General features: G+C 37.0%; 3 protein-coding genes across 4 annotated transcripts in view; 2 read left to right on the top strand and 1 right to left on the bottom strand.

Moving 5' to 3' along the window:
• LOC104799827 (non-lysosomal glucosylceramidase) overlaps window positions 1-5,169 on the top strand; it is a 6,545-nt gene extending 1,376 nt beyond the window's left edge. For both annotated transcript variants that reach the window (XM_010522487.2, XM_010522488.1), the window contains exons 4-20: window positions 354-410; window positions 496-566; window positions 827-926; window positions 1,238-1,308; window positions 1,391-1,491; window positions 1,583-1,686; window positions 1,771-1,824; window positions 1,939-1,994; window positions 2,140-2,178; window positions 2,272-2,416; window positions 2,632-2,813; window positions 2,890-2,957; window positions 3,067-3,139; window positions 3,223-3,284; window positions 3,375-4,308; window positions 4,384-4,674; window positions 4,759-5,169. In XM_010522487.2, coding sequence (XP_010520789.1) covers window positions 354-410; window positions 496-566; window positions 827-926; window positions 1,238-1,308; window positions 1,391-1,491; window positions 1,583-1,686; window positions 1,771-1,824; window positions 1,939-1,994; window positions 2,140-2,178; window positions 2,272-2,416; window positions 2,632-2,813; window positions 2,890-2,957; window positions 3,067-3,139; window positions 3,223-3,284; window positions 3,375-4,308; window positions 4,384-4,674; window positions 4,759-5,035 — 2,685 coding nt within the window. In that variant the 3' untranslated portion in view covers window positions 5,036-5,169. The remainder of the gene's footprint in view (window positions 1-353; window positions 411-495; window positions 567-826; window positions 927-1,237; window positions 1,309-1,390; window positions 1,492-1,582; window positions 1,687-1,770; window positions 1,825-1,938; window positions 1,995-2,139; window positions 2,179-2,271; window positions 2,417-2,631; window positions 2,814-2,889; window positions 2,958-3,066; window positions 3,140-3,222; window positions 3,285-3,374; window positions 4,309-4,383; window positions 4,675-4,758) is intronic.
• A 4-nt stretch (window positions 5,170-5,173) lies between these two features.
• Window positions 5,174-6,485, bottom strand: LOC104799826 (60S ribosomal protein L21-1-like). Its single transcript, XM_010522486.1, has 2 exons — window positions 6,181-6,485; window positions 5,174-5,608 (listed from the first exon to the last, which is right to left on the bottom strand). Exons 1-2 carry the CDS (start codon window positions 6,415-6,417, stop codon window positions 5,351-5,353), a joined length of 495 nt encoding a protein of 164 aa, XP_010520788.1. The 5' UTR covers window positions 6,418-6,485; the 3' UTR covers window positions 5,174-5,350.
• Window positions 6,486-8,501: 2,016 nt separating this feature from the next.
• Window positions 8,502-9,610, top strand: LOC104799863. Its single transcript, XM_010522540.1, has 4 exons — window positions 8,502-8,845; window positions 9,104-9,255; window positions 9,351-9,443; window positions 9,510-9,610. The coding sequence occupies exons 1-4, from the start codon at window positions 8,502-8,504 to the stop codon at window positions 9,608-9,610; spliced, it is 690 nt and encodes a 229-aa protein (XP_010520842.1).
• The last annotated feature ends 4,001 nt before the right edge of the window (window positions 9,611-13,611 follow it).

The raw sequence follows: 13,611 nt of genomic DNA on the forward strand, positions 1-13,611 counted from the left end.
AAAGAGAGAAAAATCGTTCAAGTATTGGTACATCATGCTTGGTGTCTCCATGGTATTTTGTGTCATGCTGTCGACAAAGTTTTGAGGAAAGTTGAAAGTTCTCGTTATGGTTCACTTTTCTGAGTACCACTTCTCTATGGCTTGACCTAAACGTTGTAAAATGAACACTTGCTCTGATGCAAGTGTGATATATTGCTGATGGCTTGTCGGAACTTGGGCAGCGACAGATGCTATAGGATCATCAACCGAAATATTGTGAATCAGGGGAATGGTTCCTAGTGCAGAATGTGCATATTTTCCCATTTGTTTCCCTACTTTGACCCGTCTTTTTCATTTCACTTTTGTCCTGGTAGGCTCCTATTGGCATTCGGTTATGGTTGCTTTCCCGGGAAGAAGCTGCCAAAGGAAGGGTAAACATATCTTTTCCCAGGGCAAATGTTATTGTTTTTGTATATATAGTTTTGCAGTTTATGTTCATGCCATCGATTACTGCAGATTGTCTTCATAGATCCATTTGCAAAGCGCATTGTGACATCTTCTCATGGTGTCCCACTAGGAGGCATTGGGTATGTTGTCTTCTTTGTCAATGATTTCGGACATCTTGGTTTGTTTCGACGGGAAAAGCTTAGAAGCTACAATCTGCCCCATTGCTTTTACATTGCTGCATTCTCATTTTCTTCAGATCAGTACTTGCAGTTCATCATATTAAGTAGTTCACCGTACAAATTCAAAAAAAGTGGCTGTTGTTATCTCGTTTACATATAGAGCTACACCATCAAGATTTGATAAGCTATTCTAACATGCATTTCATTTGGACGATATGCAGTTCTGGTAGCATAGGAAGGAGTTATAAAGGTGAATTTCAGCGGTGGCAGCTGTTTCCTATGAAATGTGAAGAAGAACCGGTTCTAGCAAATCAATTTTCTGTGAGTCGCGGGTTATTATCAGCTCAGCTTGCTTTAGATAGTTAGATGCTTGTGTTGGCATCCTCTGGAGCTATATATGCTTACTTATAACAGCTATTTGCAAGCACCACCAGCATTTTGACTTTGAAATAGTGCTTGTGAAAAATGGAAACAGAATGATACTGACAGTGATCCATACAGGTTAAGGAAAAAAACTGTTGGAATTAACGGAGTTACTGGTTTCACTGTTGCCCTTGTGTAGCCATAGCAGAGAGTGCTCTCCCTTGTGTGTTTAATCGGTGATTTCACTTTTAACTATTTCTTTACTGCAGGCTTTTGTTTCGCGTGCCGACGGTAAAAAGTACTCGAGTGTTCTGTCTGCCAAGAATCCGAAGATAGGGAAGTAAGAAACAATCGGCTACCGAGTTTGTCTGATACGTATAGTCATTTGTTTGAGATGATGCAGCTGTCACATATTCATACAGAAACGAGGCAGAGACTGGAGTTGGTTCTTGGGACTGGAATCTTAAAGGAGACAAGACTATGTATCACGCATTGTACCCGAGGGCTTGGACAGTTTACGAGGGTAATACACTGTATATAATTTCGTATATGCTGATATTGCCTTCATGTTCATCATGCACATGATATCACATTCACCATTGTTTATGCTGTAGGTGAACCTGACCCGGAGCTTAGGATTGTTTGCCGTCAGATTTCACCCTTTATTCCCCATAACTATAAAGAAAGCAGCTTTCCAGTTTCTGTCTTCACTTACACTGTAGGTTTCATTCCTTTCCACTTTGTTTTTTTTGGAGAGCTTGCCGTTGTAGTGATGAATTTAACTTGGCTCCTTATCCCTCAGCTTCACAATATCGGAAAGACTGCCGCCGATGTGACTTTGCTCTTCAGTTGGGCTGTAAGATACTTATTTCATTGATGCATCGTTATGACGTCCTTTTTATGGTTTTCGAATCAATTCCTCTCCTTTGTTGAATCTACGATCTTAACAAGTTTTCTTTGTTCGTTCCAGAATTCTGTTGGAGGGGACTCTGAGTTCTCAGGTGGTCACTCCAACTCCAAGATGATGTAAGGATAGATCCTATATTTTCTTTTCTCTGTTCTTTCCCTTCCTATCCATCCATCCATTTCTTTTCCCAGCAGCCTTCCTTCCTTCTTTGCCTTTGTAAGAAACTTTCCTTAACTTTTTTCGTTTGCGTATTTGTTTCATTAGGATGAAAGATGGGGTTCAGGGTGTGCTATTACACCACAAGTAAGTCCTTTTCACATCTTTTCGTAAATCAGCAAAAGAGGAAAGGAGTTGATCTCTGATTGTTTCATTCAAACTCTGTTGCCCGAAACACAGAACAGCACATGGATCACCGTCATTGACTTATGCAATTGCAGCTCAGGCGAGTGACGGTGTACATGTCTCGGTCTGTCCATGTTTCACGATATCGGGAAAGCAGAAGGGCATCACAGCCAAAGATATGTGGCGCGCCATCAAAGAGGTTGCTACATCTCCCCACTCTTCTACATGGATGCTTGTAACTTAGATTCCTCTTTTACCGAACAAGATTTTAGAAAATCCGATATGCTTTGACTGGTATATGTAGCTCGGGAAGATCATTCCACCGAAAACACTGATGTGTTCCTCTGCTTACCAACATTCTCATTCTTTTATATGATTTATCATTCCTCAGTACTGATCATGTTGTTGTTACAGAATAGATCTTTTGACCGCCTTGAGGCTGCCGAGGCATTGACAGAATCCGAACAAGGGTCGTCCATAGGGGCAGCAGTAGCAGCTTCCGCCAAAGTCCCAGCTGGAGAGACATGCACTGTCACGTTTTCTCTGGCTTGGGACTGCCCTGAAGTTCAATTTCCCAGCGGCAAAATATATCACAGGTAAGTTAACATGTCAAGGACTTGGCTGAATATGATGACACAAACTTCCCAGTACTCTCAACAGATGCTCTTGCAGGCGCTATACAAAATTCTACGGCACTCATGGCGATGCTGCCGCTCAAATTGCACATGATGCTCTTCTGGGTAACCGTTTCCAATTCTTGAATGATTTGTTTCGCATTATAGGTTAAAGTTTAGACCTTTCGGCTCCTATTTTGCACTCTCTCAAGCTTTAACTGTCTGTATGAAACAGGGCATGGTCAATGGGAGTCTGATATAGAAGCCTGGCAAAGACCGATACTTGAAGACAAAAGGCTACCAGAATGGTGAGCTCTGTAGTTTCAGTTCCCAAATCGCTTCACTCAAACCTCTAGAAATTGCTCATTTAGCTTCTTTTTATTGTATTTAGGTACCCCATCACTCTCTTCAATGAGCTCTATTACCTTAACTCTGGAGGAACCGTTTGGACAGGTAACTAGAACAAAACAGTTCGAGATCGTTCTCTTAAGTTTCTTGACTTCATGATCCGAAGTTCCAATGTTGTTCTCTCTGATTCTGCAGATGGGTCGCCCCCTATCCGTAGCTTGGCAGCCATTAAAGAAAGGCAGTTCTCCCTTGATAAATCCCAGCTCGGTTTGAAGAGCATCATCGATGATGTACCTCATCAGAACAATACAGCTGTTAGTGTTCTTGAGCAGATGGTTTCGGCCCTGGAGCAATTGCACTCCCCGACCACCTCAAACTCCGTCTTTGGCACGAAATTACTCCAGGAAGGAGAAGAGAACATTGGCCATTTCCTTTATCTCGAAGGGATCGAGTATCATATGTGGAACACCTACGACGTTCACTTCTATGCGTCTTTTGCGCTGGTGATGCTATATCCGAAACTCGAACTTAGCATCCAAAGAGACTTTGCTTCTGCAGTGATGATCCATGACCCCACCAAAGTGAAAACTCTAAGCGAGGGACAATGGGTTCCAAGGAAGGTTCTCGGCGCAGTTCCTCATGATCTCGGCATCAACGATCCGTGGTTTGAAGTGAATGGGTATAATCTTCATAACACGGATCGGTGGAAAGACTTGAACCCGAAATTCGTCCTCCAGGTTTACCGTGATGTGGTTGCAACGGGCGACAAGAAATTCGCACTAGCAGTCTGGCCTTCTGTTTATGTTGCAATGGCCTTTATGATGCAGTTTGACAAAGACGGGGACGGGATGATCGAGAATGAAGGGTTTCCCGACCAAACGTACGACACTTGGTCTGCCTCGGGAGTGAGCGCATATAGCGGGGGACTCTGGGTGGCTGCATTGCAAGCCGCATCAGCGTTGGCACGAGAAGTTGGTGACAAGAGCTCGGAAGACTACTTCTGGGTCAAGTTCCAAAAGGCAAAAGACGTGTACGAGAAGAAGCTATGGAATGGATCATATTTCAACTATGACAACAGCGGTGGCCAATACAGCTCGTCTATCCAAGCTGACCAACTCGCTGGCCAATGGTTCGTAACCCGAATCCTCAAAGACTTAAAATCTTACAGGACGCGGTAATGCTGACTCACTCTAACGTTCTGCAGGTACGCCCACTCGTGTGGGCTGATGCCCATTGTTGATAAAGACAAAGCAAAAAGCGCGTTGGAGAAGGTCTACAACTTCAACGTGATGAAGATCCAAAATGGTAAGCGTGGAGCGGTAAACGGGATGCATCCTGACGGGAAAGTTGATACAGCATCGATGCAATCACGGGAAATATGGTCAGGCGTTACTTACGCGCTAGCTGCGACAATGATTCATGAAGGGCTCGAAGAAATGGCATTTCAGACAGCGAACGGCGTTTACGAAGCTGCATGGTCTCAACGCGGGCTAGGGTTAGTTTCCATACCTTTTTGTCTGGAACATAACAATGTTGTTGCATCTCTGATTGGTCTGTCCACCATCTCTATATTCGACAGTTACTCGTTCCAGACGCCGGAAGCTTGGAACACAAACGATCAGTACAGATCTCTGACTTACATGCGGCCTCTCGCCATATGGGCGATGCAATGGGCACTCACCAGAACGAACCAAACCCATCGTGAACTAGAGCTGAAACCCGAGGCCAGTTCTCTACTGAAGCATGATCTCGGGTTCTCCAGAGTGGCTAGGCTTCTGAAGATGCCAAAGGAAGCATCACCCAAAGGAACAATACAGACTCTGTTCGACTACACCTGCCGAAGAATGCTGGGATAGCAAATGCATCAGTATTTACTCAAACACCGAACTCTCTGCTAAACTTATTTTATAGATATGATTCTCACAACATTGAAATTTCTATTCTTCAAACCCTAAAAGCATACAATGAATAATGTACTTGGGATTTCATACGTATGGAAACAACAAGATGTACCCGTAGCAATAATTTCAAAGTGAAATCAATCCGGGGCTCTCCAGAAATAAGACAGAACATGAAAGTTTTGTTACAAAAGATGTCCATTAAGATTTTGGCAAAACATAAAAAAGTAAAACAGTGTAGGAGTGCAAAACTCGAACCGAGGGAGATCAAACTCAGTAACCACCCTTGAGATCGTTGACGACATCGTACGGAATGGGTGTAACAGTCTCCAAGGTGGCGCCCTCGACCATGAAACCGGGCTTGGGGCCTTTGGGTTGTCTCTTGGTGCTGATGGTTTCGCCTCTTGCCTTGGCTTCCGCTTTCAACTGATCGTTCTTTTGTTTCCTGAGCTTGAATTCTTCGTCACACCTCGATTGCTGGACATGCTCGATCCGGACATGGATCCTCTTCCTGATAATCCTGTTACCGACCTGGAATTTCGCCAAATATCAACACCCTAGAGTTTAATAATCAACATGCACAACTAACACAGGAAGTATAACTTCCAATGGCAACCCCATTGCATCAAGATGACTAATAAACACAACGAACAGTGTACCAAAAATTAAAACTTTGTTGGACCAAAGACTTCAAAAATAAAAACTAAAACAAGGTAGACAAAACCAACATGAAATGTAATGAATCCACTTAACTCATTCCCCAAAGAGCTCCTCATATGATGTCAAAAAGATTACAACAGCCTAAAAAACCCTAAATACAAAAAGATTTCAACTTTACGGAATCCGAAATTCAGAAATGAAAACTAAAACAAGGGACACAAATCCTTTCTCAAAAGAATATAATTCAACTTGATCAAGTGGAATATTACCAGACCGGACAAAAGGACATGCAGAAACTTACAACTCTATGAACCAAAGTTCAGAAATGAAAGCCTGAACAAGGGCATACACAATACCCAAACTTTCAGATCAGCACATGCAAATCAACAAGCATAGAAACCCTAACAGATTCAAAACATACAAATTCAGAGCAAGAAAACTACCTGTTTGTTGACTTCGACACCGATGGCGCGCTTGGTTACATTCCAGACACGACCCGTGCGTCCGTGATAGAACTTGTGGGGCATGCCCTTGTGAACAGCACCATTAACCTTGACATCGACGTAGTCGCCGATCTTGAAGGTCCTGAGATAAGTCGTCAATGGGATGTAACCCTTCTTCCTGAACGGACGGGCAAAGAGATCTCTTGTCCTCGCCCTAACACCATGACCCGCCGGCATTTTTTTTGGATCAGCGAGTCCTCTCCGAAGCTTCAAGTAGGGGATTTATAATGTTTGTGTTTAATTTAATTTAGGGTTCTCTAGTTTTTGTGGATAAATGGGTTTCATCTGGTGAATTTAGGGTTTTGGGCTAAATGGGCTTTTCCTTTGGGCTGTCATTGTTTGGGCTCGCTTTAAAAAGTTTGAAATTTCAGTCTACCGTCTGCAAAAAAAAAATTTAATATTTTTTTTTTCCTTTTCATAAAATCTGTTATTTTACTTCCGCTAGGGTTTTGATACGGTAATGAATAGTTGGGAAGCATTTTATTGTGAAATTGATTTGTCTATGTGAAATTGTAAATAAAAAATTGAATATACAAAAAAAAAGGAATTATCATGTGTTTGCTAACACGGTACGGGTGCACAAAACATAACATGGTTAGTGAACAGTGGCGATCCATAATTATAATGATGAATATTCCAAATTTTTATAGGGGTACTATTTAAATTTGTATTAAAACGATAAATAATGTTTAATTTTTTAAAATGATAATAGAAATAATTATATATTTTTTTGGGATGAGAGTGGGGCATTACCCCACTTGGTAACAAGGGGATCTGTCCATGTAAGCGGGTATAGTAGAAAAGTTTCCAATACATGAAGTGTGTATTATTGTAGATAAATTTTACTTTACAAAAGGTTGGTTCAAGAATTTGAACTCTAAGATAAACAAGTAAAATAGAGATCCAAATCGTTTATTTCATCCCAAGTTCGAGATTCAAATAGAGGAAGAATAACTTTCTCTCAATCCAATAATTAGTGTGGGTCTCAACTCAAAACACCCGTTTATCCAAAAAAAATTGAACCATAACTTATAGTATACTCTAAACGTCGCAACGTCAACACTTCACAAGAACATTATTTGGATTGGTTTTAAAAAAATAACTACTTTTAATTTGATAAATAATATATCAGATTTACACGGTAAGAAGTCATTTTCTCATTACTTTGACTCTCTCATCTTCTTTTTATATTGGCATTACTATAGTGGGATTTCAAAGGCATAGTCTTTATTTTTCAAAAATATCCAGAATTAGTTTTACTCTTAAAATTTACAGCAATTTTCTATACACGTGCAATATTTCAACATCTTAATCCGTCTATCCCTTGATCCTACTCATTCTTTTCTCTTACGTATATTTTCTCTCTTGAAGCCATGCATTCCATTGTTTGGTATTATATAAAAAATACCCTTATTTTGCTATTTTGACTTCAACACATACCCTTCTTCAGTTGTGACCATGTGACACATGTGACCCAAAATATAGTATGATCATATTTTTATTTTACTGATTATAACGTTAAATTTATGGTGATCATACTAATTTATTGTTCAGTCCTTGTATATCTTACTAATTATTTGATTAAAACATCATAAATTTAACGTTATGAGCAATGAGATCAATATGTGACCACACTATATTTCGGATTACATGGGTCACATGGTCACAACTGAAGAAGGGTATGTGTTGAAGTCAAAATAGCAAAGTAAGAGTATTTTTGATAATGTCCCTTTGTTTCTCCGTTTTATAACTTCAAATTGATATAATTACTCCACACTTCAATCTATTTTTTTTATCATTATCTTCTCCTAATTTGATTTTATCTTCTATAGTTACAATATCTTCAACTTTTATCTTTATCTATATAACTTCCATCGTTATCTTCTTTTGATTTTATTTTATCTCTTATAAGAACCATATCTCCTCATCTGGAATCCTACTTGGTCAGACCAATGCTGCCATTCTCACGTTGGTCCATGAGGCAAGGAGCAAATACTGTTTACAAGATAATCTCCACTCTTCTTCCAAAACGTCTGAAACCACTATTACAATAGCTGATATCTCCAAACCAAACAACTTTTTTAAAAGATCAGTTAATCCCTGAGAATATTCCGCTGGTGATAGAGCTTGTTCGAGACTACAAATACAGAGGAAGTTCATCAAGTGCCATGATAAAAATTGATATTCGGAAAGCATTTTATACGTTATCATGAGACTTTCTCCTAGGAGTACTACAAGCACTTAACCTCCCAAGCAGATTTATGAATTGGATCAAGGAGTGTATCACCGCGCCAAAGTTCTCCATCGGCATAAACGAGGAGCTTGCTGGATATTTCAAAGGGCGAAGATGTTTACGTCAAGGAGATCCCATCTCTCCATATCTATTTATTCTATTGATGGAAATTTTCACAAGGATGCTTGATCGGGGAGCAATTCAAGGCCGATTCAGAACTCATCCAAGATGCAGCCAACCACTAATCACCCACCTCACATTTGCAGATGATGTCATGATTTTCTACACAGGTGAAGTTCAGTCAATCCGAGAAGTGGTTACAATTCTGGAAGAATTCAGTAAGGGATCAGGACTGGCCATGAACACAAGCAAGTAAAAAATGTTCTTAGGGGGAATGGACCATCATCAAGCACTCAGGATTGTGTCAACACTTGGAATCCGATTGGGATCATTACCGGTTAAATACATAGGAGTTCCACTAACCCTGACAAAGCTGAGTCGGACGGACTACCAGCCACTCATCGATAGGATTCAGGCTAAACTTACAGCTTGGAGCACTAGATTTTTGTCATATGCAGGCAGAATCCAATTGATCTCTTCAGTAATCTGTGGGATTGTTAACTCTTGCAGCATGATATTTGCATTGTCGCGGTTCTTTCTCAAGCAAATGGATATTCTATGTTCGAACTTCTCATGGAAAGGAAACCAACAACAACCTGGAGGCCATAGAATATCGTGGGATGTCATCTGTAAGCCGAAGAAAGAGGGAGGACTTGGGCTACGTAAATTAGAGGAATTCAACACAGTTTTCTGACTTAAGCTGATTTGGCTAATATTCACCAAAGCAGGTTCTTTATGGATGGCTTGTATCCAAAAGGATATGATCAAGACATCGAGTTTTTGGAGCTAAAACCATCAAGTAGATTCTCTTGGATACTTAGGAAGCTGCTGAACTTGAAAGACATAGCAAGTAAGCTCCTCAAAACGAAGATTGGAGATGGTAACTCAACAAGCTTTTGGTATGATAATTGGACAGGCAAGGGACCCTTGATTGAGCTAGTTAGAGCGGAAGGTCCAAGGTTGTTGCGTGTTCCAAGAAAAGCTTCAGTTGCTCAGGCAGCACCCACGGGTGCGTGAGTCTTTTTAAGAGCTTGTTCAGAGGCAATCCAAAGCGTCCAAATTATAGTCTCAACTATTCTTCCCCCTCAGGCTTCAGGTGGAGCTGACAAGGTGCTACGGAGACATGACGAAGGAGAGCACAAATCCTGGTTTTCTTCGGCAAGAACTTGGAAACAAATTCGCACATCAAGGCATTAGGTTGCTTGGTATAAATATGTTTGGCTACCAGTGACTATCCCAAGGCTAGCTCCTTTACAAAGGCAAATCATGATGGTCCGTCTTCCGACTAAAGATCGTCTCACACGTTGGGGACTGCAGATAGGCGTGACTTGCTCCCTGGTGGTTTGTTTGACGAAACTCGTTCTCGTCTCTTCTTTGACTGCCTATATAGCGCAGCTCTGTGGCAACACTTTACGGGTTACTGTTGGGACTCTCCACCGGCAGATATTGCTTTGTTCCATGCATGGAGCACTAGGCAAGGAAGGACTCAAGACAAGAACAGAAGTTTGATCTCGAAACTTTTATGTCAGGTAACATTAGATGTCCTATATGGACCGAGAGGAATAATAGAATATTCCGCGGGACTACCAGCGGAGTTACAACGGACAAAAACACGCTGCCATTTACTCGAGGATTGGTATTATTTAACTAAAGGCCTTAGTTAGAGTTAGATATCTATTAAGATCATTGCGTATGGGAATCCAAGTCTCTTTATAAATTCATTTTCTGTTTTACAAACTGATGTAGTCTTGTTTTTTTTGGTATTAATACAATCACATTCAACCGAAAAAAACCCATATCTTCTTGATTTTTCTACGCATCAAAAATCATAACAAATCTCATTAAAATTCATTTTTTATTAAGAAATTTTCTGATACCCTAAAATTGACATGCATATATTCATTATAAATATGTATATATGAATATAGATATAAATACGTGTATCATTTTTTAATCTAAACATGGTTTTAATTGGTGGAAAAATATTTCAAAAATTAATTAATAAAGTTTTATAATTATTTAAGGAAAAATTCCAAAAAAAACTTATATTTTTCCTCGTTGAAATTTAAGTTTTATACTTTTTTTTTTTTATCATATTAAGCCCTGTATTTTATGATATCTAATAATAAAAAATATATATACTTTAGAAAATTAACAAAGACACAAAATTGACTAGTCAATTCTTATTCATCCGAACATCATCTACAATATAAAATTTAATAATAGTCGAGGTGGCTGAGCTCCAACAGTGTAATGGCGATGTTGGACTCCAAGCTCTCAAATATTGATCCGAGTTCTTATTGGACCGGGTCGATCCAATCCAAGTCAAGGATAGTCAAATGTATATGTAGAATTAATTTACTTTATATGATTTCTTATATCATTGTAATTAAATCTAAATAAAATATAAAATTACTATTTAATCGAATAAAAAATGTTTTTAAAATATTTTTTTTTGAATAAAATCTTGAAAAAATTCATAATAAATCTGAAAAGATTATATAATTTGATCGTTTAAACTTTTAGAAATTGTCAAGACAAATGTTTAAAATCTATCCTTTTATAATTCGTAAATTATGACATCTACAATATTTAGTTAAAATTGTGATAAACCCTTGTATTTATTTTGATCTTCTTATATTTAACCACTGCCACCCTCATCAATATTATGGCTGGGCACGGGTCGGGTATCCGCGTTTTTGGAGATACCCGTCTTCGTTTTCGTCTTCGCGGGTTTTAGAAAAATGCTATCTCTGTCTCTATCTCATAACATTCGGATACCCGTCCAACGGATACCCATAACTAAAAGACGGGTATCCGCAAGTACCCGTACCCGTATATAAAATATTAAACAATATAAAATTAAATTAAATAATCAATAAAAATATACATATTTTATTCCAAAAATATATTTTAAGTTTGAAAATTCTTAAAATATAATAATATTATATAAAATTAAATTAAATAATCAATAAAAATATACATATTTTATTCCAAAAATATATTTTAAGTTTGAAAATTCTTAAAATATAATAATATTCATAGAATCCTAGAAACATTTTAAAAAATATACAATAATTTGAAGTTGAATCCATCAAAACTTGAAAATCCAATATATAGTCCTAAAGGTAAGTAAAATTACCTAAGTATTTTCGAAATTATATTAAAAACATAAGGTTAATTTTGTAATTTTAATATGGTACCCGTTATTTCAATATGTAAAACCCGAACACGAACCCGTATGACGGGTATTCTAGTTTTTAATATTCGTTTTCGTCTTCGTTGGGTGTCGAGTACCCGTTTTTCGGATACCTACGAGACCGGGTACCCGCTTACCCGCGGATAACGGGTTTAAATGGCCAGCCCTACATGTATATATATACACATATATATTTGTATATATATAAATATATATATATATATGTATATATTTTATGTATGTATATATATGTATGTGTGTATATATATACATGTATATATATGTGTGTATATATTTATAAGTATATGTATGTATATATGTATGTATGTATGTCTAAGTGCATATACAAATATATATATATATATATATATATATATTATATGTGTGTGTATATATATACATGTATGTATATATATGTAATTTTTATTTTTAAATTATTTTATTTTTATTAATATTATTATTTTTATGATTTTATTATTTAATATTATTAAATTCTATTAAATCCTGTCAAATGATTACGAAAAAATATTTGCAGGTAATGTTTTCAACATAGTTGACTAGTCAATTTTGTGAAGTACATTTATTTTATTATTATATATATTATAAATATAAGATAGATAAAAAAAAGTATAAAGTTTAAATTGCGAGAGGGGAAAATATAAGTTGTTTTTTTTTAAAAAAAATTCTAATTATTTAATTGTTTTATCATTTAATAGTAAATATATTTTTTTAAAATTTATTAGTAACAATAAATATAATATCTAGTTTAATAATTTATATAATATTAGAATAGCAATTTATTAACCCATTAATTTAATTCGCTATAATGGCCAACAAATGCCAGTTAAAACATCTACAGTAGCAGAAAAGAAAAAGAATGTCTATTAATATCTATCTATCTATCTATTATTATTATTATTATTATTATTATTATTATTATTATTATTATTATTATTATTATTATTATTATTATTATTATTATAAGCATTTTGATACAGTCAATCTTCTGAATCTAAATTCGAATATAAAAAAAAAATCATCATTAGTTTGATCGTTTTATCCAGCTTTTGTCTTAACCTGTGCATAATAAATTGAAACAAATATTTTTTTTTAGTAATTAAAGAAAAGAAATTGCCATGCAATCAAGCTAGATCTAAACAGATAAAATCAAATCCGAATTTGTTGTAATCTAATTCCGGGATTTCCTCAAAACCGAACTACCTGACCGTTATTTATCGAGCGTATCTTTCACAACCGTTCTCTCCCAGTCCCGAGTTCTCTCTCTTCTTTGGGGCCTCGCCTTTGTCACCTGTAAGTTCCTCTTCGTCGGTCGGAACCTGGATTGTCTGTTCGAATCGAATCTGTCTCTGCTTAGTTTCTGGTTGCCGTGTGTGTTCATGTGTCTCTAATTCCGTTCCGGGAGTTTCTCTTCGAATTGGCGCTTTGTTTTGTTCCGCGTAATTCATCTGATCAAATTTCTCTTGCTGAATGTATATTCGATTTGTTTTTTTTTTTAAATTGACTGTATATTAGACTATGAATGATGATAATTTTTGTCTTTGGTTCTTGATTTTAGTTAGTCTAGTTTTTTATTTTTGGTTTTCATAGTTTTTATAGCCATTGAATGGCTATAGTTTTATAGGATTTTCGAATCTAAAACCCTAAACAAAATTCAGTAAAGATTTTGTATATTTAGTTTTTCTAAAATGGCAGATAACTCAAGATAAAGTTTACTTTTGTTGTTCGGACTGTGAGTTGAAGTTCATAAATTGAAGAGCGTTTTTGTGAGAATCGCAATATATATATATATATATATATA

This window comes from Tarenaya hassleriana, unplaced genomic scaffold, assembly GCF_000463585.1.
Source record: "Tarenaya hassleriana unplaced genomic scaffold, ASM46358v1 Cleome61, whole genome shotgun sequence".
NCBI classification, from domain to species: Eukaryota; Viridiplantae; Streptophyta; class Magnoliopsida; order Brassicales; family Cleomaceae; genus Tarenaya; species Tarenaya hassleriana.